This window comes from Centrocercus urophasianus, unplaced genomic scaffold (assembly GCF_019232065.1).
Source record: "Centrocercus urophasianus isolate 14NV4802_14NV808 unplaced genomic scaffold, USGS_Curo_1.0 seq_1245, whole genome shotgun sequence".
NCBI classification, from domain to species: Eukaryota; Metazoa; Chordata; class Aves; order Galliformes; family Phasianidae; genus Centrocercus; species Centrocercus urophasianus.
Window position 1 is genome coordinate 33,793 of NW_024884415.1, and position 26,402 is coordinate 60,194.

Here is a 26,402-nt window from a genome sequence, read left to right on the forward strand (position 1 = left end):
CTTCCTAAGCAGCCTGACTTGGGAGCATTGCACCTCCTCAGCATCACCATGTACGTTTTTAATGCCTGCAAAACAGCCCTCCTAAAAATCCCCACTAGGAAGCAGTTGATTGAAACCCCAAACAGCAAACTGCAGTTCTCAGCCTACAGATGCTGAGGGGGAAGCACAGCAAATTCAGGTTAGCAGGCCCTGCTGCTAACCCATGCCCCCCTCCTGGGGCAAGGAAGGCAGTTCGTTCCTAGAGGCCGTTTCTGGAGCACAGGGGCTGCACATGCTGTGACACGGGCTGACGAGAAGGAACCCTGATCCCACAGCTCCGCTCCCTCAAGCTTGGAAGGGAAAAACGAACCGAACCCAACGAGCGGTGTCTGCTTTCAGAAGCAGACTGTGCTTTATGCACAGTCAAGGTTATTACGTACAAGGTTATTAAATAACCTTTCTCCCGTGCTTTATTCCCAGTCTCAATGGCTTAACTGTATTCAAAACGCGTTACGAGCGAGCGCGGAGAGGCGGCGGGCAGCCTACAAAATGGCGGCGGCGCGGACTCCTCCTCCCGGCGCGCCCCGCGCGGCCATCTTGGCGCCCAGACTTCATTTCCCATGCGGCGCGGCGGCGGGGCAGGCGATGTCCGCCATCTTACCGCTCCCTCCTCCCCCGGTGCGGCCGGATTGAATGAGCCTGCTGCCCGCGAGCTGAGCGCCATGTCAGGCACCCCGATCCGCGGCACCCCCGGCGGGACCCCGCTATCGCCGACCCGCATCTCCCGCCTGCAAGAGAAGGAGGAGCTGCGGCAGCTCAATGACCGCCTGGCCGTCTACATCGACCGCGTGCGGGCGCTGGAGCTGGAGAATGACCGGCTGCTGGTGAAGATCTCTGAGAAAGAGGAGGTCACCACCCGCGAGGTACGGCCTGCCGCCTTTCTCCAGGGCTTCCGAGGCGGTGGAGGCCGGCGGGGCCGCTCCGTCGCAGGGAGCGGGGTTGGCGGTCCTGCGCTCGGCCCATCCTTCCCCCGCGGCGGCGGTGCTCTGGGTTGTGGGGGTGTGCATGTAGGGGCCCGGGGGCTGCGGAGAGAAGCGGCTGCCGGCGGCGCGCTGAGCGCGGCTCGGGCTGCTCGCGTCACCGAGCGAGAGCGAAAGGCGGGAAGGAGCGCGGCGGGGGGGGGCGGCGGGCCGGGCCTGGGCCGCGCCGGGTGGGGCCGGCGGGAAAGAGCGAGCTTCTCGCCGCGCTGCGGGTCTGGGCGCCGCGCTGTGGGCTCCGGGCCGGCTCGGCCCGCTGTCGCATAAAAACCCGTGAGTGGCTTTTGGTCCCCGCCTCGCGGCTCAGCGCTGGAGGATTTGAAAGGGTCGTGCTAAGTTTGCTTTTTGCCGGAGAAAATCTTTCTTGGTGCCTACAAATGGTGTGAACCGAATCCGTTACTTGTGGCAGATAACCTGTTCTGCTTCCTGTGGCCACTTCTTTTTTCTTTGGAAGCCACGTTTTATTTTTCCATCTTGTCCCGTACGTGCTGCCCCCACGACCCTCCTTCCCGTGTGGGGGATGGCTGGCGGTCCCACCTGGTCCATACCAGCTCACAGCCCTCCTGTGGGATCACTGAGGTTGGGGAAGGGCTCTGAGATCACTGGCTGTCAGCCCGTCCCCTCCGTGCCCACTGACCATGTCCCCATGTACCACATCTCCACCGTTCTCCAACCCCTCCAAGTGACCTGGGCTTCCACCGTGCTTTCTGAGAGGAAATTGTTCCTCATATCCAACCTCCATCCCTCGGAGGCAGCCTGCAAGGCGAGGTGTCCCACTAAGTGAAGTTTGAGTTGAAACTGGCAGCTGACAGGGCTGTGAAGGGAGCGATGTGAGGGATTGCTCTGCCGCTTGTGTAGGCTTTTTTTTTTTTCCTTCTGTGAGGATCTGGTGTGATGGTGGCAGCAGGAGAAAAGTTTGAATTTGAGTAGATTACTTAAGTAGACCAAATATGGTAATGTCTTGTTGGGGGGAGGTCAGCCTGCCTGCAATCACTGCTCGCCAAAGTATCTTGAAATGCGTTTGTGTCACTTAATGATGTAATGTAACGTGTTTTCAAAGTAACCAGATATTTCTTATCATAAAGAATGCCTGCATCTCTTGTCCTATATGAAATCGTGCTATAAACAAAATAACCATGTCTGGCTTCAAGCACTAGGAAGCTGTTGATTGCTGGAGGCTAGAACATAAAAACAGGGAGTAAACACTTTCAATATATAAAGCAGAATACAATTAACAAGAACACACGTAATCAAAGTAGGTACAGGCACAAAACAGTCTTACGTGTAGTGTGAATGTAAGCCAACTTATTGTAGTTGTTCTGTGTGTTACTGAGCCTGGAAAATACTCAGCATTAAATGGGGAAGGTAAGCTTGTGGGTTTTCATACATTTTGCTTAATTTTCCCTTTCAGTTTTCTTTTTATTAAATCTTAATTCTGAGATTCTGCTCTGGATCCCTTCCAACTCAGGATGTTCTGGGATTCTTTTGTATTGTGTTAGAGCCAATGCTTGTACAGTCCTTCACCAGGACTGTGTGCTAAAAGCTTGCCTGCTGTCTGTAGGACAGCTTATTTTTTTTCATATGTGTGTCCAGAAGGGGGCTTTGCAGTCTTATTGAGTTTCAATTCAGGCCTGTGGGCAGTGGATTAGGGCTGTGTGAGCAGTGAAACTTCACATGGCTGTGAAGTTCTGGGTGCACTGAAATAGGAGAGTTCTGTCCTTCTGGCGCTGATGTGGTAAACTGGTTTTTCTGCTGATGCTTCAGTTTCCTAGTTGAATTTGTGTTCCTAAAATAATCAAACTTAGAATGAAATAAAGAATTTAAGAAAGCAACAAAACAACAGTAGCTTCTATGCAGAGGCACTGTTGAGTGTAGTCTGTTGCCATTCTGTTTGGGATGCGTCATTATCTCTTTGTGTTAACTCTGCGTGGTTGAATTGGGCTATTTAATTTTCCGGAGTGTTCACGATGAAAATTCCCTTCGGTGATTATCCTCAACCATCTTCAAATTTTAGCTGCTGCTTTTTTTTTTTTTTTTTTTTTTTTTTTTAGCTTAATATTCCTAGTAGCTTTGACTTATTCATGGTTACGTGCTTTCTCTCTGCTGATACTCTCACTACTCTGCCTTTAATAACTGTCTTGACCTTTTATGGATGAGGGAGCCTTTTTTTCCCCCATTCGAAGACTGTTTAATTTCAGTACTTACTAATCATAGAGTTGTAGGGGTTGGAAGGGACCTCCAGAGATCATTGAGTCCAACCCCCCATTAAGTCTGCTACTGTTTCTTCTTCCCAATAAATGCATTGCTTACAAGGAGCCTTCTGATTTTTGTTAATCCATGATGTGTGGCAGACTGCCTGATGGAATAATCATGAGTAACTGAGTGAAGTGATGATTCCCTTCCCACAAATGGAACGATGGCATTTTGATGTGAATAAAAGAGCAGCTTGTAGAAATGGAGGAATTCCCATATTTTAATTGTGTACTTAATTATGCATTGAATCAGAAAGCATTATTTTTTCTTCCCAGCAGGGAGCAGGCCTGGTTAATTTTTTGTTTCTGCTCCAGAAGGTTTGTTACAGCTTCTGCGTGCTCAGTGGGAGACAAGTTGCTGCTGTTACTGAACTGTTTGGGATAATTTTAGCTTAAATTGGCTGAAGATTTTCGGAAGGACCTCAGTGACTGATGCCAGAAGCACATGGTGGATGCAGCCACATGTGCTGTGGATTGACAAGCACTGCTCATCTGCTGGGCTCTGTGTTAAACCTGAAACTTCAGCCTTGAGAGCAGTTGACGCATCTGCTTTTTTTCGTAACAACCTTCAGCAACTCCTGTTTGCCTTAAAACATGGACACGTGGTGATGTTACAGTGGTGTTTGGCCACTGCTTGTCACCCTGGTGTCCTCCCACATGTCCGTGTCTCACTGCAGGTTGGGTGAGACCATTACTGACGTCTGACCACTGCATGCATGGGAGCAAAGGGGGTGGCATTTCTAATTTGGTTCTGAAAACTCTGGTTCTGTGGAATCATTTCTACATGATTGAATTGTTACTGGTGATGTTCAGGCAAGGACTGCAGGCACCATTACATCAGGCTCTTCAAACATCAGCTGGTCATGATGGTTTTTTTCTAATTATTCAAACTGCCAGCCTGCAGAGGAAAGAAGGGAGCAGCCACTTCCTACCAGTGCTGGGTCACCTCCTCAGGTCTGCAGGCTTACAGCTGCATGTAGCCTTGGAACAAAATAGCTCCTGCTGCCAACTTTTAACATGAAAGAAGAACTCAACAGAAGTTGAGATTCATCTCCAGTTGTCTGCTAATTACATTCATCTTTCAAGCTTTTGCAAACCTATATAATGCTGTTGTGCCTTTACTAGCATGCAGTTGGCCTCTACCAATAAAATTATGCAGTAAGCACTTGGATAAATAAAAACGAAAGTTGCCTTTTCAGCTGGGGAAACCAATGACTGTCCTCATTCTCAGTTTCTTTGGTGTAAATCCACTCGTGTAGCTTAGCCTATGAGAGTAGATAAATCGAGTGTATCCCCTTGTTTTTGTATTCACTAGTATTTGGTTGATATTCTCACTGTGATGGAATCACTGATACATGATCTGTGAGGTTGGGAGAAGGAGTGATTGAAAGGATGAAGGTAGGAAGACTACTTTCTGATAATACCTTCATTCCTGGTGGTGTTTATGATTGCAGTCTTCCAGAACAGACATTTTTTATGAGTATTGGAGGGCTTACTATGCTGTTCTGAGAGAGTTGTGCTGTCCTCACCCGCAACAGAAAACAAAAAAGAGTGGGATGGAGAAAGGAAATGAAGATCCATGGGGAATCTCAGCCACCCACAGCAGTTGCACTTGGGACAGAAGCAGTATGTAGAGGCTTCCCTCTTTGTCTTTTCAACCTCTCTGGATGTCATTGCAGGCGGCTGCAGTCTTTTGTGTTAGAGCCATTAAAACTTTACTGCAGCCTCACCTGGTCTCTTCTTACCTGCCAATGCTGCAGCTGCTGGCCCTTGGCTGCCCCAGGTGTAGCAACCAGAATCACAGAATCACCCGGGTTGGAAGGGACCTCAAGGATCATGTAGTTCCAACCCCCCTGCCCAGCAGGGCCACCAAACATACACATTCAGATCAGGTTGCCCAGGACCCCGTCCAACCTGGCCTTAAACACATCCAAGGACGGGGCATCCACAACCTCCCTGGGCAGCCCGTTCCAGGGCCTAACCACTCTCCTTGTAAAGAACTTCCCCCTAACATCCAACCTAAATCTTCCCTCCTTCAACTTGGATCCATTTCCCCTAGTCCTGCTGTTGTCAGCCCTTTTGAAGAGTTTATACTCCCCTCGTGGGTGTAGGTTCCCTTCAGGTATTGATAGGCTGCAATGAGGTCACCCCGCAGCCTTCTCTTCTCCAGGCTGAACAAGCCCAACTCCCTCAGCCTGTCCTCATAGGGGAGGTGCTCCAGCCCCCTGATCATCTTAGTCGCCCTCCTCTGGACCCTTTCCAAAATCTCAATGTCTTTCTTGTACTGAGGGCTCCACACCTGGACACAGGACTCCAGATGGGGCCTCACAAGAGCCGAGTAGAGAGGGACAATCACCTCCCTGTCCCTGCTGACCACCCCTCTCCTGATGGAGCCCAGGATCCCATTTGCCTTTCGAGCTGCCAGAGCGCACTGCTGGCTCATGTTCAGTCTCTCGTCCATCAGGACCCCCAGGTCCTTCTCTGCCGAGCTGCTCTCAAGGACCACTCCTCCCAGCCTGTACGGGTGCCTGGGGTTCTTCCGGCCCAAATGCAAAACCTTGCACTTTGCCGTGTTGAACCTCATTAGGTTCACCCGAGCCCAGCCCTCCAGCCTGTCGAGAACAGAACTAGCACTAAACTAGGGTAGGTGCCCTTGGTGCGACCTCGTTGTCATCTGTGAAACATATTTGGATGCTTCTCTGGGTGGTGGATCACCTGAGTCCTAACCTGCAAGGTGCAGGATTAGGCAGTGCTGCAGAGATCAGCTGAAGGGAAATGGTGCTGATACACGGCACACATCTTCATTGCTCTTGAGAACATGGGTCTTCTGGAGGTTATGTTCCATCTCCATGCTGCCCTCTTAGTTTTCTTTTTCCTCCAATCTTCCTGGGCTGTAACAACTCCATTATCTGCTTGTGGTCCCTGTCAGAGTTAACACTGTAGTAAGCAGCCATCTGCTTTGTATGGAAAATGTTTCCCCTGTTAATTGCTGGGAGCACACTTTGTACTACCCCTTGGCTTGACACCTGCCAGACTGCCATGCCTGGCTGAAAAAAAAAAGGAGGAAGTGTATTTTAGCTCTCTTGCTGAAGTGTCTGGGCAAAGGCATCTCTGGTCATCTTAGATCCATGACCTCATGGATTGGGTTTTAGTGAGGCTGTGCTGTGGCACTTATTAATCTCTGTGAAGAAACTGGTTCTTAACCATAGGGGCAGGTGACCAGATTTCCTTGGAAGAATGTGATGCTGTTTACAATTTTTGGATAAACTGCCTTTGATGTTGATACGGATGATTGCCTGGCTCTGAGCAGGCATTTCCACATCAGAAGGAGGAATAGCTGTATGCCTCCACAGGTGTTCCTGGGGAGGCCGTGAGCCTTCATCAGTCCATAACTGGGTGAACAAGAACACTGTGAGCCATGCCTGCTGGGAACGCATTTGTTTTGCACATTGATGCATATTAAGATAATTAAAGCTTTATCGCCTAATTTGTCCAGCCTAGCAGTCTAGCACATTCCTTGTGTCTTCACTGAGTGCTGTCTCGCAGCTTCTTCCTACTAGTTGCTGTAGGAGGTCTCCTGTAGACCTGACCTGTCTTCTGGTTGGGGGGTGCTTGGATGAGCAGGTGGGAATGGCAGGACAGATCCTGCAGAGCAACTGCTGCTGGCAACTGTGCAGTTGTATTTCAGGTGAATTCAACTGGTGACTGCTTGGAAGAGACAGGATCTGCCTGGCTAGGCAGGACAAAGGTGTCTTTGCCAACAGGCGGGTCACCTGGGTAAGAACTTCAGACTGGAAGTGATGGGGGAGTGTGAGGTTTCTCTAAGATCGGGTGGGATGGGGTAGACAGGCAAAGGGCCGGGGGCTGTGTGAGCAGGGTAGACAGTAATCAACAAAGTAGTTGTGGAATCATCAAGGAAGTGCCTACAGGACAGTCTGATGGGAAAAGCTCTCCTGTTCTTCCTGACAAATCATCGTGGTGCCTTTCTGAAGTGCCTGCAGCACAAATGCTTGCAATGTGGAGAACAGCCAGGAGGAATTAGCCACCATGGTGGGTGGGTGCTATGACCTCAGTGGGATTGTGGGCGTGACGTGGGAAAACTCACAGGATGAGTGCTGCCATGGACATCTAATGAAACTGCGTTCAGGAGAGGCTGGTTGGTTTCATTGTGGGGTTGCTACAAATTATCTTTGAAAAGTCAAGACTGGTGGCTGTAACAAGGCACATGTCACACCTATGGTTAGCAGGGGGAAGGTGGGAAATGCAGGGGACTGCCTGCCAGTCTCCCTCCCCTCAGTCCCTAGAATATGATTTGTGTCATTGTGGACTTCTCAAATCCTTGTCTGTATCCTTTCTGTTTCCTCTGAGGTGGACGAAGCCGTATTGGCTATTTTTTTCCATTCTGATGTTCTTCATGTACCTGCTGCTTTCCTTTTTTTTTTTTTTTTTGTTGGATCTGTCATGAAAGCCCATTTCCTGATTTACATGACAAGTCTGGCTGTGAAACCTGTGTTTTGCAGCAGACACTGATTCTTCCTCAGTATGACCCTTACGTGCTTGCCCAGCAGTGCTGTTCTTCATACTGTCTGCTATCTCGCTGTACGCTCCAGCTTAGTGACAGGTAGTTCCTCTTTAACAACTCCTTTCTAATGGTCAAGAAAAAAGTGAACCCTTATAAGATTAAATATTGCAGCTAGCAATTCACCTAATTGAAAAAGTGGGCTTAGAAAGCTCTTGATACTGTATAAATCTGATGGCTTGTTACTGCTTGATTTGTGGTCTGTTCTATGATTCTTTCAACTCATGCTTAAGTGCAGGAAGCTCTTACAGATTTCTCTAGTATGAATGTAAGTTAAATAATAACAAAAAAATGAAGATATGTTTGTACTTCATCTTTTTGAGATGGTACTTTTGCTTAGCTGATGAGCTTTGGGCTGCAGGCTGTTTGTCATGTCTATCTGTACCTTTCTGTAAGTGCAGCAAGAGCGATTACTTTCTACGCCATTTATGAGTTTTCTTCAAACTTAATTTTTTGGCTTGCCATGTGTTTGTCAGAAATCACTATCAGTTTTTATTTGGCATTTGTGCATGAGCTTTGCTTTTGGACAAATGCTGCTCCATGTTCCGTATCCTCCTGCTCTGCTGTGTTTGCCCAGCAAGTAAGCACACCAGTTTTGTTTTATCTTGCATTATTGTGTGTGATCTTCTTTTAGTTAAGTGCCTACCGTGATGTCTTATACATATTCTGCTTTTTTTTTTTTTCGGTTGCTCTAACAAATTCTTCTGTTTTCTGTAGTTGTCATAATTGCAATGGTTGTAATTACTTCTTGGTTTCTTTTGCTTCTGCAAGGCTGCTGAAAGCAAATCTGCTGAGGTTCTTGACAGTGTTGTGGCAGATCTGGTCCCACGTGCTGCAGAGTGAAGAGCTTCCTCTCATGGCTTACCAGACTGACCGCTCCGTGATACTCTCGCTGCAAACATATAAAATGTAGCTCTGGTATGGTATCACCTCTTGGATTACAGCGTGAGCTATTTGACAGCTGCTGGAATGCCTCTCTGATCTCCAGTACGGTTCCTGTTTTCCTTTATAGTTAGTGATTAATTAGCACTGCGCATACCAGAATTATTTCCCTACTCTGGATGCTGCGTAGAAAATCTTTTTCAGAATGTGTCGAACCTGAGCAAAGTGTGCTCCAAGAATTCCTGGGGCATTCGGGGCGTTTAGACACTGCCTGGTGGCACAGTGCTGAGATGGTGATGAAGCAAAGCACTAGAAATGGGCTTCACAGCTGCTGGGTTCATTTAGTGGTTTTCCTTCCCTTGCTGCTGTGGATGCTGTGATTGCTGGTCCTGTTGCCATTTTTCTTTTTTTGTCCATAAATTCTATATGAGGCATATCCTAGAAGTGCAGCAACAGCTTTTTAAGAATGTGAGCTTGAAGTGTCACTACTGGAGACCAAATTCAGCAAAGTAGTTGCAGTTGCAAAGTAAGTTTAAAAGGGAGGAGGCTAAAGAGTGATTGTAGTTTAGAAAGAAAGCAGATTGGAGGTGGACGATCACTAGAGGCACTGTGGGGACCATACTGCTCTGGTGATTTCCAAGTCAGTGGACTCTGAACGTTACGTTCCTTCCACCAGAGCAGAGCTTTAGGGGCGAAAGTTTCAGGCAACAGAAATACTTGCCAGAGTTTCTTTCAGTGCTAGAGAGTGTCCTCGTATCTCAGTTGCTTCTGTCTGTCGGTGCATTAGCTTAAAATGCTGCCCTAAGTGGTGTTCTTGCTAACAAACTGCATTGGACCTGTGTTTACTTTTCATTCAAGTTTCCAGAACAGGAGCAGAGCAGAAGTTCAGTGTGCTACAGGAGAAAAGATCCATGCTAAGCTGCCACAACAGGTTTCGCAGTGAGGGCGAGTCAGACCTTTTTAGCTCAGAAGTGTTGTCTCTGGTTCTCTTTTTACCAAAAGGTTCTGAAATGGCTTTCATCATTCAATATTTAGTTCATTCCAGCTATCTTCTATCAAGGCAGGGGTTACTTTAAATGTTTGTTTGCAATTCAGAGTGTTGTCCTTTTGATGTTGTTAAGCTGTGTGGTGTTTGGAGTACTTTGAATATAAATTGGAGTACTTTGAATATAAAACAAGCATAAATTATTCACTATTTGTTGGTTGATATTGTATTACCTTTTTGTAGTGATGTTTACAAATAGAGGGAAACCTGCAGGTTTTCTCAGATCAGCTCCTTGTCTTGTATGTGCATAACATCTCTTCCAGGATGGGCTGCTCCACGATCTTCCAAGGCAGGCACAGTGGTGAGGCTCACTGGGCTGTAGGTTCCCAGACCTTCCTTTCTCCCTTTCTTAAAAGTGAGAGTGATGGTTCCCTTTTTTCACTCGCTGAGGACACCCCAGTCAGCTGTGGTTATTTTTTTCCTTGCAGTTCTCTGGAATGCATGTTGTCTGGCCCCATGTTCTGTATGCACTCAGTCTTGTGAGGGGGTCTCAGACAGGCTCTTCTCTTACAGAGGGGGGGATTTTACTCACCCCAGTCCACATGCAGAGGGTTCAAGACATGAAGTATGTGGGAAGCCTGACTGGCAGTGAAGATTGAAACGGAGAACTGTTGAGTACCTCAGCCTTCTCCATGTTTGTAGGAGCTGGTTCTGCCTCCTTGTTTATCTGAGGAGGTATGCTCTCCTTGGCCTGTCTCTTCTGACCATTGTACCTGTAGAACCCCTCATTATTTGTCACATCCCTCCCCAGGTTCAAGTCCATCTGCACTTTGGCTCTCCTGATCACACCATACATGTTTGGTTGGTGTTCCTGTATTCTTCCCAGTCTCCCCATCCTTGCTTCCAGACCTTGTGCACGTCCTCCTTACCCTTGGTCTGACCAGCAGCTCCTTGCTCAGCTGTGATGATTTCCTGCCTCCTCCAAGTTCCCGTGCTCTCAGGAAGGCATCCTTAAAGAGCTGCCAGTTCTGTTCCATTCTCGCCTCCCTGAGGGCAGTTTCCCAGGGAATCCCATCCAGTCCTTAAACAATTGGAAGTTTGCTGTCCTGAAGCTCAGATCCCTGACTGTTCTTTCTCAGACTCACAGCCCTCGCTCAGCCAGGGCACAGCAGCTACAGTGCCTCTGATCTTATCCCCTGTAATGATCCCTCTGTGTTGGTGAGCACCAGGTCCAGCAACACTTCACCTCTGGTTGGTCTGGGCAGTACGTGGAACAAGAAGTTATCCTCAATGGACTCCAGGAGTCCCCTGAATTGCTTGCAGCCCACCATGTTGCCTTCCCTCCTGCTCCTGCCCCGGGGAATCCCTTCTGAAAAGCACGTAGCTCTCAAATGTAGTATTCCAGTGTGTGATTTTGTCTTGTGATTTGCAAATACTGTGTTTTCATGAAGGCTCACAGTTATTGAGAGGCTTAACAATTAACATTTTATTGGCGTGGTGGAGTGGTGTAAGAAGGATCTTAGCGCAGTCGTAACTCACATCTTTGTGGAACTTTCTGCAACTGGTAAAGCAGAGTTGTATTAGCTTGTGCCATAGGGAATTTCTGGCTGTAAGCTGTGACAAAAGAAGAGGAAAAACAAACAAAAAAATGGAATAAATCTTGAAAGAATAATTCTTTAGAAAAAGAATTCTCAGCTCTCAGACTGTCACATTGTTGGAAATATCCAAGTCACGTTTGTCAGGACGGTATCTCTGGTAACAGCAGAATTTATTCGCGGTTGCAATGGCGGCGTCCCGCAAGGAGGAGCGCCTATGGACACAACATGGCAGCCTTTAGACCCTGTTTGCTCCCCCTTGCCTCCTCCCTCCCCCGTTTCCCCACTGGCTGCGTACTCCAGGTTCACAATCTTACAGAAGGTTGACATTTGCTATTTACTTAATTTATTTGTTAATTTATTTGTTACCTGCTGTCAGTCAGCAGCCGTGCTGTTGTTTCCAAGCTGTCTCGGTGCTCTCCTTGCCGTATTGAAACGGTGATTTTCTTTCAAGTCTGCGTTAAACAAAGAGCACTGGGGATGATGCCAGGCCTGCCGATGTCTCTTCAGGCGCTTCCTGGGGCAGGCCATGGCTGTTCTCTGGTTTGCTCTCGTGCAGGATATTCCTGCAGCGTGTGACCAAATATACAGATATACACCTCTATACAGAGTGTGCGTGCCTGGGAAGGTTCGTCTAGAGGATCAGTGATGCAAACTATCAGAGATCTTCCCGAGGTGAAGTAGAAGGACTCCCAAAAAGAACTATGATAGCAGAGCTCGTGAAATAAAAACCAGATTATCCAATTCTAATGCAGAAACAACATTTAATTCCCACAACATCTAGGTTCATTTCAGAAGTTTTATGAAAATATGTTCTGTCAGGGTCTTGATTTATTTTCTGCCTTTAATCTGTCTTTCTGAAGACCAGATGGTTGAGTCTGTCGTTGGGGCTGTTGGAATAGGCACTCCTAGGAACAGCACAGTTGCCTCGTGTCTGCAGTTGATGCTTTGTTATGAAATTTCTCTTCCTAAAGCTGTTGTATTCTGCTTTTTGCTCTTCCCACACCATGATTGCTCTGTTTCTGAATTTACATCAGTAAGAGCTGTTCTGATATCCTTTGATAGAAGCAATGCCACCAATCTTACCTTCAGTTTTTAGCTATCTTGATACGCCTTTCAAATGATCCTGTGTTCTACAAAGAGTTACTGGTGTTGAAGACTTTGAGGTGCCTTGTTGCAGTCTGAATAGTGGATTGTCTTATCTTTTTTCTGAGCTGGGACAGGGAGAGATCTGCAGATCCTTATCGTCTGAGGCAGAGAACAAGAGTAGAAGCATGTCTCTGAAGGTCTCTGGAGTTCATCTCATTTCAGAGTCTTCTTTTGCTTTGTAGTACAGGAGCAACAGAATTGAATGAGGCTTCCATTTGTATTCCAGAAAGCATTTTTCCTACTTTGTTTTTAAATGACATTGCTGCTTAAAAAAAATGGTTCAAAGCAATGGTCTGTGGAATGGGAGCAAATGGTTCAAGGTCTGTGTGCAGGGTGTGCTGCTCTGCTTCAGTCTGTCTCTTTGGAAGACACACATTTCAAACATGTTTTGTTACGTCCTGCTGGGAATGAATCTCCAGTGTTGTCTTTGGGGCTGGGTCACAGTAGATCACAGCACATAGGCATGCAGGTGCATATTAATTGAAAATGGTCAGAATTTCATGCACTTCAACAACAGAAGTCATATCAAACGTTCTCTTCCAAAGAAAGCTGTGTGAAACCTGTGAAACTCAGTTTGCTGATGCTTAGGCTTGGGAATGTTTCATGTCTGAACACTTTTTTCCCCTTTAGGTCAGTGGCATCAAGAACCTCTATGAGTCTGAACTGGCTGATGCTCGAAGAGTTCTGGATGAAACAGCCAAAGAGAGGGCGAGGTTACAGATTGAGATAGGAAAACTGAGGGCTGAACTTGAGGAGTTCAATAAAAGGTAAGGAAAATCTTACGGTTTTTTCTTTAAATGATGAATTGGTAATCTGCGGTGTGAACGACGCTCTGTTGCCTCTTAAAATGCCTTAGTGGGTGTCGTGAGGAAGTGATGCAGGCTTGTCAGTGGAATTCCTCAGATGTTATAGCTAGTATATACACAGATCTATTTGTAGATAGAGGATGAATAAACTGCGAGTTGATGGGCTGTTCACACTGCAGACGATAAAACAATCAGTCCTGCCTCCTTCCATCCTGGTCTCTTTGTTTCTCTCTCTCCCTCCCCCCCCACGGATTGTATTGTGTGCCGCTTGAAGTTAAGACAGCCATCAAGGTTGTCTCCGTTGTCCTGGAGGCAACAAATCCTTTGCTTGATTGTGTTTTAAAGCAGTTTCCAAAAGTGAACTGCCGCAGGAACTGTGGGAATTTGGCTCCGTTATCCTCCCTTCACTTCCCAGCTAGTGAGAATCGCTGCAAGTTGATCTCTGTTTTTTAGGCCTTTGCTAATACTGAGAGATTTTACAAATACCCTGTTGTAAAACCCTGTGCACTTGAAATGCTGCTGCTGCTGCTTTCTTTGGGTCATCTCCCTTGCCCTGTGTTTGGGTGGTTGAGTTGTCCCTCATCAGTCACTTGGGGGACTTGACAGGGTAATTCTACCAGCCTCTTTCAAACGTACTTGGTATTCTGAGATACACTAAATATGAGGAAAGTGTGCCAGGTTTCCTGTCCGCTTAGTTCATAATAGAACTGAATTATTTCTTGGCTCAGAAGTTTCTTTTAGCAGATTGCTTTCAGTCCCTTGAGGTGTACTTGCAGAATCTTGCTGTGCCTGGTGTAATACATACAGAAAGTCACACCTGGGACATACAGCCCGACTTTAGATGCAATTCTTGAAAACAACTTTGTGTCTGTTTGCACAGGGTTCCTTGACAGGCAGCAAGTGGTGAAGTCCTCCCTGCACACTGTCCTGCTCACCTCCCAACCTTCAGTGCTTTGTGCTTGAAGGAGGAGGACGGTGATGTGTAACACTGTGTTTGCTACAACTTCCTCAGTGTCTCTTTCAAGTTCACTGCGTGGTAGACCCAACTCTTGAAGGGTTGGGGAGCAGCAAGAAGTTGGCTGATACACGAGGATTTGTGACAGGTTATGGTATAGAAAGCATATGGTTTTCCTGCAGTGTACAGGACTTCAGAGCTGTTATCTTTCTGCCATGTATGTGCAGCTCGTTGATGACAGATGATGACAGCTGTTGTTACCCAGTATTCTCCATGTGTACAGATTATTCTTTTGGGATCTTGGATGCCCTGGCACATACTTTGGTCATTTTGTTTCTTTATACTTATCTGCCATGTATGATGCTGATCTGATGTTTTCTGGATTTTTTAGTACTTAGGGTAATTTGACAGTAAGAAGCATCCCAAGCTATTGTTTAGACAATGGGCAGTTGTCAAATAGACAGTGGGCAAAAAAAATCAGCTCCAAAAGGCTGCACTTTGAAGCCAAGTTTGAGATTGAGTGGTACTTTTTACATATTGAGAGTTATATTGTGATTGTTTGTCTGCCTTAGGAGTGAGAACAGCCTGGAAAGAAAAAGGAGGTACAAGGCCAGTGGGATGAGTCAGAAGCTCCCAGGCTTTGGAAGGTTCTAGGGCACAGAAGTGATAACAACTATAACAACTGTAACAGTTGTTAACCATTACAGGACTCGGGAGCTGCCCTTTGTCAGCAGTACCTGAAGGGAGCCTAGAAATGTCGTGGCTCCAGACTCAGAATGCTGCGACTCTCCATCGTGGAAGAGAAGTGATTTGTTGCCATCATCCTTTTTCACAGGAAAGCACTTCCCTGGGCAAGGCTCTCTTCTTTAGGAAGGGATTCATAGTTCTCGGAGGAAACTGAAGGGAACATACTGGTCTGGAACCAGCAGAGAAGCGACTGCTTGTGGGCTTCTGTGAGAGATACGTGTGCTCTGCTCCTTGGGAGCTGTAGTCCAAATGTTTCCTCTATGAGATGAGGAAATGCTCTTTAAGGGATTGTTTTTGCCCTTGCCATCCAGTAATGAACATGTCAGCTGGGCAATACATACACAGAACATTGTTCTAAAACTCCATTTGTACCAGGCTTATAATTATTTTAAGTAACTGTAGTTGCAGATTACTCCAGAGCCACCTGCTGGTACAATGACTGCATACCAAAACATCTGTAACTGTAACCAAAGTATTCTCCAGGTGTGTGTGTGCACCCATGTGTAAATATGGTAACTTTTGTTTGTTTCAGCTACAAAAAGAAAGATGCAGATTTGTCTGTTGCTCAAGGTCGCATTAAGGATCTTGAAGTCCTCTTCCATAGAAGCGAAGCAGAACTCAATACTGTTCTGAATGAGAAACGCAGCCTGGAGGCAGAGGTGGCTGATCTGCGTGCCCAACTTGCAAAGGTATCGCAGTGAGTGCTTGCTTGCTTGAGCACAGCAGGAGTTACTGCTTGTGAAATCTGTTGTGACTTTGCTCTTAGTTTGTCTGAACATCATTGCTTCAGCTCCCTTCTGCTTAACCTTTCCCTGCCCCTCTTAGATGTGGAAATAAATGAAGAGGTCTGTAAAACAAGCTAAGTATTAAGGTGTGTTAAAAATATTGATAGCATAAAGATTGGTGTGTTCCTGGTTACTTAATGTTCTGCTTTGTAACATCCTGCGTAACTTTAATTTATGATGAAGTATCCAGAGGAGCTGTGTTGTCAAGAAAGAGAAGAATATACAGTTCATCCTTGAGAAGTTAATAATCTTTGGATTCATTATCAAGCTACACTGAAATAATCCTGTGTTTTATAGGTGGGGTAGAATCACAAAAGCTTTTCTAAGTATCCATACATGCTCACGCATGCATTTTCCTTTTTTTCTTTTTCTTTACTTTTGTAATAGCTTGAGATGAGATTTATTGTTGTGTGTTGTTGATCCAAAGATCTCAACTGAAGGCTGTGAAGGGCTCGTAGATGGGGAGAAAAGGGATCCAGTCAAAATTAAATACTTATCTTTACAATTCTCTACCAGGCTGAAGATGGTCATGCTGTGGCTAAGAAGCAGTTGGAGAAGGAGACACTTATGCGTGTGGACCTGGAGAATCGGTGCCAGAGCTTGCAGGAGGATCTGGATTTCAGGAAGAATGTGTTTGAGGAGGTAGAACCAGCCTTGTAATCTCATTATATTCTGAAGCTTATGTAGTTCTTACTCAGACCATAAACAATTTTCTAATGAGACCAGGTAGCGAAAATCAGTATTATTTCATCTTTGCTGTGAATCAGCTGATTTTAAAGGTTGTGTAAGAGTTGCATAGCAGATCAGTGGCAGAACTAGCATAAAAGCCAAGTGACGAGGGTATTACTGTTCTGTGGGTTAACTTAACAGCTTGCTTCTGCTTGAGAGGGAATGTCCTATTCCCTCTTTACACAGACTGCGTGGCCCTGCCCCTGGTTTGCTGTGGTGTCTGTTAGAGCTGACTGTAACCTGTTTCCATTGGTGAGAACACTGCACCAAAAACTGCTTTTTGCTGGGAGTAAAGCAGTAGTTTTGTAAACAGTAGGAATGCACAGATGGGGATTGGGAGGAATGGAGAAAGGAAGCATGGCCACTTCTTGAAAAGTGAGGTCAGTTTATTCCTTGGAGTCCAACCCTGACCTTTGATTCTTCAGCAGCACAAACTCATTCCTTAGTGGCTGCTGAGCAGCTGCCACAGACTCCTGCCCTTTGTCTCACCCGTGTGATGTTTGGCTGACCATGCACCAAACTCTTTCAGCATGATTAATGAGAAAATACTTTGACTGTTTTGTTGAGTTGAATGTTTGCCAGTTTAATGGCTGAGTTCTGTTTCAGCATGGAATAAAATGAGTGTACAGACCGGGTGGAGGGGTTAGGCAAGGCTCTGTGGCTAGGGACAGGTATTGGGAAATGAAGCAAGACATCCTGAGCTATGATCGTTGTTTCACCTCCGTGCCACAAAGCAGTTGGGTTGCTGTGTGTACCTGCAGGTGACAGACCCTTCCTTGTTGGTAGGCCATTAAAGTAATTTTTTGCTCTGTGAGGACTTCTGCAAAGCAGCTCATATACAGTGGCCCTGAATTTTTGTTAGTCTGCTGTGACTTCAGCTTAGCCATGGGAAGTAAGCCTTAATTCTCTTGTCCTCTGCTCCATCTCATGACTGCACTGCTATCTTCGGGCCCCCTGACAGAGTTTACAGCTGCTCCTTTAGTTTGCCTTACTCTGAAGGCAGAAATGAATTCTTTCTCATACCATACATTCAGACCTGGGTGGGTCTTTGCAGGGCCCAGCATGAATAAGTTAATGAGTAAATCTCAACTTCACTGGTTTAGGCGCAGTGTTACAGATACAGAGATCTCATCATTCACCAGAAAAAGAGTATTTTGTACAAACTGACAAGAAAAAAAAATTGTTTTCAGAGCAATAGCATAGAGAATTTGTTTGGGTTGTTTCTTTATTACTAATGTTATGAAAACCTAATTAGCAGAGGTCATAGAATATATAGAAAAAAAGAGATCTGCATATGCCTGAGTGAAATTTGAACATCTGTATTTTGTTTATCTTCAGCATTCAGAATGGTTGCAAAACGTGTTGATTTTATCTGGTTCCTTGTAGACTGCTTGCTGTTGTAGGCACAAACTCACCCCTCCATCAATTATTGCAGCACAAAAGATCTCCTTACTTACATTCTGTATGAATATTTGTCAGCCATTTTTCAAGTTTGCTCACCTTTTAGAATTGTTTTTTACAGAATGAAAGAGGTAACTTGCATCTCTTAATATAGCAGTAACTTTTGGCTGCAGTACTGTAGTTCCTAAATACTAAATAATTAGTACTGAAGTAATTAATACTCGTCTAAATGGAATTGCTTGTACTGTTTGCCTCAGTGTAGGACTTTGTCCTCTTTTTTTCTGTGTAGGAGATAAGAGAGACAAGAAAGCGGCATGAGCATCGCTTGGTCGAAGTGGACACCAGTCGCCAGCAGGAGTATGAGAACAAAATGGCTCAGGCCCTGGAGGATCTGCGAAATCAGCATGATGAGCAAGTCAAGCTGTACAAAATGGAGCTGGAGCAGACCTACCAGGCTAAGGTAACTGCTGCACTCCCCGTCTGGTGGGCAGGAGGTCCAGTCGGGAGATAGAACCATTTCCATCAGAGCTGCTGTCTTTAAGGACACAGGTGGTAGTGATGTGAAGCTTTGTGATGATGTCCAAGTGGTTCCTCCTGTTCAGGTCACAGGCACGTTTCCAGCGAGGTTTAGCCCAGGGTAACAGCTTGGAACAGCAGTAGCCAGGAGAACATGTGGAACTGCTGCTCCCTGAGGACAGGGTGCGAATAGGAGATGTCACACAATAGCTGATACAGTAGTTTTTTTTCTGTGGTTTGGGGTTTTTTTTTTTTTTTTTTTTTTTTTTTTTTTTTGGTGCATTTGTGATTTCATTGGGGCTGGTGGTGGGGAAATCAGACAAGATAGTGGATGCTTTTTTGACAAGTGTTGGTGTTGAAAACTGTGGTGTGCAGTTTGGAAGTGTGAACATAGTGAGGCGTAATTTGATGCAGAAGAATGCTCCTTGAACTTCTTAAAATGTAGGCACTGCTTTATTTTACCTGCCTGTGCAAATCCTGAGTTAGCAAATCCCCGTTAATTCAGCTGGCAGTGTGGGGGAAGTAGTATGCTCAGTATTACTGGTACAGTTGCTGGCTACAAGTATGTATTTTTTTAATATTATTATTACCCTACCTGAAAAAATAAAGTAGGTGTCAGTTTTCTGGTTATGAAAATCCTTACCTGTAATTATAGCCACTTCTCATTCTCCTGTGGTGGAGAAATTATGGTGCTGCTAACATTGTTTTCCACGCCCTTGACTTTGAGACTCTCTTAAGAATTCTTTGATTTGCAGTTTGAGAAATACTGATCTAAAAAGTATTTAACTCTTTCTTAGGGCAGCAACAAAATAAGTAATAGGTATTAAAAAGCAAAATAAAGAACCTTTAGCAAACTTAGCATTATTCAGAGAGGTTAGGAACAACCAGATACTTGGATTGACTTGTCCGAAGAGGATCCAAAGTATATCCTTTGTAGGGAAAGCACTGTTAGCAAAGTTGGTAGAGAAGGAAAAAATGACAAGATTTGAACAGGAGAGGAAGAAATTTTGTACAGTAAGGTTCCTATTGAAATGAGGAGGAGAGGGAATGACAGGTTTAGCTGTCTGGGTAACTTGGTGTCTGTGTCCAGGGTCATACTCTCATCAGAGAGATCTTGGGCTGCTGGAGAATATGGTGTGGCATATGCCAAGCTTCTCCTTGTGTGCTCTTCCTCGCTTGGAGCTCTTTGAGCAGTGCAGTTGATGAAGATCGATTTCTTGAAGTCTTGTGCTGTGTGGTTAAGAACAATGTTCTGCCTGAAACTGTTCTTAGAGGTGGAGCACTTTGGTTCCTGTGTGGATTCTGTGGTGCATGTAGTAGTAGATAGTTGAACTTAAGCTGCAAAGCATGAAAAATACGCATTTTCCACCTACCTTGATGAAAGTTACAATGTAATGTGATCCTGCCTGAAGAATTCATGGAAGAGTGTAAGCATCAAGATCTTCCTCTTACTGAGGAAATCAGTAAGTTGCTACTGGTCAGCTGAGATTTGGCACTAATGAAATGTTTTATTCAGCTTGCTCTCTGGGCATGCAGAGAACTGTTGGACCAGGACATAAAACTGGGGGCCTGTGTGATCATTCTGACTTCAAACAGGCTGGTAGTGATAACATAAACCTAAGCTTTGTAAGGCTATAATCCTATAGGAATAGAACTGAAATATGTGTTCTCGTTCCTTTAGAGTATGTCTTTGAGGTTCATAAACTTACTAGATTTCCATTTTAAATTATTTAAGATTAAAAAGCTTATATGCAGTACTGCAGGTATATTTATGAGATGTCTAACTTAATACAATGACTCGCGTAAAACCTGTCTTCCAGTTGGAGAATGCCATCCTGGCCTCTGACCAAAATGACAAAGCTGCTGGTGCAGCTCGGGAGGAGTTGAAGGAGGCTCGCATGAGAATAGAATCTCTCAGCTACCAACTTTCTGGCCTTCAGAAACAGGTAAAAGGCACTAAATCTGTTCTTATTTCTAATATAAAGCACTGTAATGTTTGAATATATTCAGGTTTGTCCTCTCATATTTTCTGAATTTTATGGAGAGAAGTGGTTGTGCTCTTTGTGGTCTTCGAATCATAGAATGACCGGGGTTGGAGAAGACCTCTGAGGTCATCCGGTTCAACTGTCCTCCAATCTCCAGTATTTCCCACTAAGCCATGATGTCACTACAACATCTGAATGTTTCTTGAACACCTCCAGGGTCTGTGACTCCTCCATCCTGAGGCCTGGCGAGGAGTAAAGTCGGGACTCCGAACTTCAGAAGAGTGAAATTCCAGTTGTTTAAAGGATCAGTGGAAGAGTTCCCTTGGGATCTGTCCCTAGAGACAAAAGAGCAGAACAGAGCTGATAAATCCTTAAGGCTGATTTGTTAGGGTGAAAGTTCTCCATCTGCACGTGTAAGAAATTAGCCAGGGCAGGCAGGAAAGGCTGAGCTAGGATCTGCTGGTCAAAGTGGGGAGTAAGAAGGAAATACTTGGGATGGATGAAGAGCAGAGATGATGTGCAGAGATGGGATCAGGAAAGCCAAGGTGAAACTGGACTTGGCAGGGGATACAAAGGATAACAGGAAGTTCTGTGGGTACACTTGCTGGAAGAGAGAGGCCAAGGAGAGTGGACCCCCTCTAATAAATGGGAAGGGAGAACTGGCTTCAACAGACTGAGATATTCAATTATTTGCATCAATCTTCACTGCCAGTCAGGCTTCCCACATCTCATGTCCTTGAACCTTTGGCAGCTGGGAGCAAAATCCCTCCTCCCATAAGCAGAAAGCAAGTTCTTGACAACCTGATGAAGTCGAACATGTACTATGGGGTCTATGGGGCCTGATGACATTTATCTCAGAATCCTGAAAAAACTGGCTGATGTGGTTGCCAAATCACTGTCCATCACATCCAGAAAATCATGGCTGTTTGGTGAGGTCCCTGGTGACTGGAAAAAGGGAAATCACTCCCATTTTTAAGAAGGGTAAAAAAGCCTCATATCTGTGCCAGGGAAGATCGTGGAATTCAGTGCTCCTGGAAGCTGGAAGACGTGCAAGATGAGGAGTTGATACTGAAACCAGCAGGGCTTCACCACGGATAGATTGGGCCTGAGCAACCTGATGGCCTTCTATGAAGGAATGATGACATCAGCTGATAAGGGAAGACCAACAAATGTTACCTCATGTCTTGAGTTTGCTGATAACACCGAGCTGAGTGGTGCAGTCGGTGTGACAGAAGGAAGGGACGCTATCCAAAGGGACCTGGACAAAGTGGGTCTGCAAAGACAGGAGGGAGCCTGGAGAAGATGCAGGGGAGACCTCATTGTGGCCTTCCAGTTTCTAAGCAAGATGAAAGATAGACTTTTACATAGGCACATAGTGATAGAACTGAGGGGAAACAGTTCAAAGCTAAAAATAGGAAGATTTAAGTTAGATGTGATTGGGGAACTTTCCTCCCAGAGGGCAGTGAGGCCCTGGCACAGGCTGCCCAGAGGAGCTGTGGGTGTTCCATCCCTGGAGGTGTTCAAGGCTGGGTGGTCTGGTGAGGGGCAACCAATGCATGGCAAAGAGTTGAACTTGTATGGTCTTTAGGGTGTTTCCAACCCAAGCATTCTGTGATTGTGGTGGGATGGAGATGATTTCTGTCCTGCATCCACATGGATACAACTAGGTTTTCTGTTGTCCCTAGGCCAGTGCAGCAGAAGATCGCATTCGTGAGTTGGAGGAAACGATGGCTGGTGAACGGGATAAATTTAGGAAGATGCTTGATGCCAAGGAGAGGGAGATGACAGAAATGAGGGACCAAATGCAGCTGCAGCTTACAGAATACCAGGAGCTGCTTGATGTGAAATTAGCACTTGACATGGAAATCAGTGCTTATCGAAAACTCCTGGAGGGAGAAGAGGAAAGGTATGAGCTCCGTTTTCTTAGGACTAATGTTACTTTCATTTTTGGCTTTTTTTTTTTTCTTTTTCAGTTTTAACAGAAATGCTCAGATTTTGTTTCACTGAAGTCACATTGTCTTCACACTGTGATGTAACCCCTAACAGGTGTAGAACACTTACAGCTGTTCTCATCTGAATATCTGCCTTATGTTTTGGTTTTCATGATGGTGTCAAAGTGCACTGGAATATATAATTCTGAACTTGACATTCATCTCCTCTTTTTAAGTGTTTACTTATAGGTCTTTTCCTGTGTTTAAGTGATCAGGCACAAGAATAAGAATAGTGTACTGGAGTGTAAGTATCTAAGTAGTGGATGAGGCAGTCTGTGCTGCCCTCACCGTCGCTGCGTTTCAGGTCACGTATCACCCTGGACAGACCTGTTCCTTCATTTGCAGCCCCACTGACAGAACAGTGAAGCACGGCAGTCTGGTTACCGAGTTTTGTGCTGTTATTGCTTTGACCATCGCTCTGTGGACCAGCTAGAAAAATGTTAATTTCCTTCCATCTGATTGAAGTACTTGATCGTTTCCAGGCTGAAGCTCTCTCCCAGCCCCTCGTCCCGCGTTACTGTCTCTCGAGCCACGTCCAGCAGCAGCAGCAGCAGCACTTCACTTGTCCGCTCTTCGCGAGGCAAGAGGCGACGGATTGAAGCAGAGGAGCTTTCGGGCAGTGGGACGAGTGGGATTGGCACTGGAAGTATCAGTGGTAGCAGTAGCAGCAGTAGCTTCCAAATGTCCCAGCAAGCTTCAGCTACAGGAAGTATCAGCATTGAAGAGATAGACCTGGAGGGCAAATACGTTCAACTGAAGAACAACTCGGAGAAGGTGAGTGTCAGCAGAGCTCCTTAAGGAGGAGCTAAACTGAAATGCTGCACTGTGTGTTGAGCACACATCACTTGAGAGAAATGGTACCTTTCAAGGTATGTCGTCTTGTAAAAGCGGCGTGGCATTTGAAAGGTGAATTTGCTACAGGTGTGATGTTGCAGGATGAGACCATAGTCCTGAATGTCTGATCCCGTATGCTGGTGCTGTGCTGCTGTGAACGGCCTCGCTGGCTCTAGCAGAGCATTTTTTCGTGTGAAAAGTCTCTTTTAAGTTTTTGTTGAATGACCTTAACACGATTACTGGGTGTGGAAAAGTATTCTCAAGTTAGATTGCAGATGTCTAACAACCACATAAATAAATATAACGAAGAGATGTAGCAAGACGTTTGATGCCTGTTTGCTCACCCTAAATAAATAACCTTACAACTCTCCTCACTAGGATCAGTCTTTGGGTAACTGGAGACTGAAAAGACAAATTGGAGATGGAGAAGAAATTGCGTACAAATTTACTCCGAAGTATGTCCTCAGGGCTGGGCAGACTGTAACAGTAAGTCATGTTCCATGTGTCAGCAACGTTCATCTGTTGATGTTGTGGCAGCTGTAAATCTGAAGTTTGGGGTGTAACTTTTGGACTTGTGGTTCTTGTTTTAGAGGAGCAGGACTTCAGTTGTAGAAAGGCAAAAAAAAGTTCCATTTCTGTATTAGCACTTCAGTATCTAAGGCCATTTAGCTGAAAAAGAGGTCTGTGGGGGGGGGGAGGAGGCAAAGATTGTTGTTTATTTTATTTTTTTCAAGCACCTCTGTTGAAGTTTGGAATACTTAATCCTGCTCTACCCCTTCATGAAATAGGAACATTTATTTAGTCTGGTAGACTTGTGTTAAGTTTAATACTTGACATTCTCAGCCTTAACTGTAGTATTGCTTTTTGCGATTTTGTTTGACGTTTGGTCTGCAGCAGAATGGCTTTCCTTTAGTCAGCTGCAGTTATTTCTGCCTGAGTATTGATTGCTCAGATGCTTATCAGATGAAATTTGTCTGCACAAGCTGCGTTTTACGTCCCTCCTCTAGGCATTGAGGCTGTGGTGGGAGTGACTGTGTTCAGGACTGATGACTGCAGCGTTAGATTTCTTTCCTCTTGCTATGGCTGGTGATAGCTGTTGTTGCAGACTGAGAGTCATGTCTTCCCACAGGCACTGATGTAAATTAAAGTAGAGTAAATCTACCACTGGGATTTGGAAGCAAAACTGATAAGGAGAGACAAGTGGGAGAGTTAGAAGGTTTGGGATATTTAAAAATGAAACGTGCACGAATAGCTGATGACTGAATGTCTTCTCACCAGATCTGGGGTGCGGATGCAGGTGTATCTCACAGCCCCCCTTCTGTTCTCGTGTGGAAGAATCAGGGCAGCTGGGGCACTGGAGGAAATATCCGCACATACCTCGTGAACTCTGATGGAGAGGTGGGAAGAGAGTTTTCTTTTCATTGCTGGAATTACAGCAGATGTTTCCATTTGGTTCCTATGTGTTCTGCATTGTCCTACATCTGCCCACAGCTGATTTTTTTTGCAATTCTATGGATGCACTTTGTGCAGGAACAGCAGCACGGGACAGAATAGGAGGGAGGGTCATTTGTACCACAGGAAGCTGGCTTAGAATTCAAACTGGAGAAACAGTTAAAATACTGTCTGAAGACATTTCAAATCCGTGTCCCTTCCTGCTGTGGTTCCCTTTGTTTCCTTGCTCAGGGTGTCTTGTTCCACAAGTGAAAATTTGCATCTGCAATTTCAAGGCTGCAAGCGCACAGTAGAATTCTTGTTACTAAGAAGTGCTCAAAAATAGTTTAGTAATAAAGGAAGCTTCCTGATGTTTTAAAATTCTTTGTAGTGCCTGATTAGGAAGACCTTCCTGGTAATTGACATGAGCAGTGGATATAAAGCATTTAGCAGAAAGAATGGGAGTTCCTAATACTGTGTAATCATACGGAGAAACTTCAATTTCTGACATCACACATCTTGGAGAGCTCCTGGGTCAGTCTGCTGTCAGCTTGTCAAACCAACAAGCACCTGCTTCTCAAACACCTGCTAAAGAAAGGAAGCTCCTGAAACTGCCTTACACCACGATGCCTTTTGGTAGCTGGAATGAGCAATGTTTCTGTGGCTTGCAGGATCTTCAGTGTTTGCTTATACAGCTAACTGTGATCGTGGGGCAAACTGATTTATATCATCCAAACATTACTGGGATTCCTATACTGATGATACAGCAAAAACTCAGAGCTGGATATGGACCACTAGTCATCTTCTCTTTCCTTTTGTGCAGGAAGTTGCAGTGAGAACTGTTACTAAATCAGTTGTCGTGCGGGAGAATGAAGAGGAAGAGGATGAGGCAGACTTTGGAGAGGAGGACCTTTTCAACCAACAGGTAATGAGATATAGGCTGCATTTTTAATTTGTTTTTGGCTGGTTTGAACAATCAGCCAGGAGATAATGGGTTTCCCTTCAGTTTTCACTAGTTCTGAGTTTCTTGGTCCATTTTCCAATGGGTGCTTGCAGAAGATGATGCTAGGGCAGCTTGCAGCCGTGCAGCATTGCTGCAGCATGCAGAAAGAATGTTCAAGGAATTGCTGCTTGAATCAGTAGCTGTACAGCTCAGGCAGTGCCTAATATCAGTTTGGATGCTGGGTGTCTATGGACGCACACTGCAGATCAGGTTTACAACACTGCAATGACTTAAACTGTTTTTGGAGTTGGTAAGAGGAGGTTTAGCAGTCAATAATCACTGGACTGCTGTTCCCTATCCCAGTATTGCTTTCTCTGAAAAAGAAAAAGGTATCTGTGGCATTCCTGCTGTGAGCAGAATGTAACCATTGGGAAACAGGAGCTCAAAAAACCAAGCGGTGGAGGGAGCTTCTGTTGTTTCAAGTTTGTTTATTTTCTGGTAATATTTGAAGTGAACTTGGGTTTCCTTTATAATATCAGCCCTGTGTTCTCCTAGTTCTCAGTTAAGTATTGTATGGTGACTAAACTAACTGGCTGTTGGCAGAGTGAAAAGGAGAAATATGCTGTGTACAGGGAATATTAGGAAATAGATTAAATGTATTTCAAACCTGACTGCTCTGTTCTTTGGTTCAGTGGCCACAAGTAGCCCTTCTCAAGAACTATTTCTCTGCAGGTTTGAAGTTGAGTTGTGCAAACTTCCTTTGCATTTAGCAGCGTAGTTGAAGCATAAGGCAACTGAAACACAAGTAATTTTTGCCCCCC

General features: G+C 45.3%; 1 protein-coding gene across 1 annotated transcript; it reads left to right on the forward strand.

Moving 5' to 3' along the window:
- The first annotated feature begins 622 nt into the window (after positions 1-622).
- Positions 623-26,396, forward strand: LMNB2 (lamin B2). Its single transcript, XM_042811269.1, has 11 exons — positions 623-902; positions 13,089-13,225; positions 15,499-15,655; positions 16,268-16,393; positions 18,171-18,341; positions 20,218-20,343; positions 22,068-22,288; positions 22,856-23,147; positions 23,586-23,693; positions 24,486-24,605; positions 25,462-26,396. Exons 1-11 carry the CDS (start codon positions 702-704, stop codon positions 25,588-25,590), a joined length of 1,788 nt encoding a protein of 595 aa, XP_042667203.1. The 5' UTR covers positions 623-701; the 3' UTR covers positions 25,591-26,396.
- The last annotated feature ends 6 nt before the right edge of the window (positions 26,397-26,402 follow it).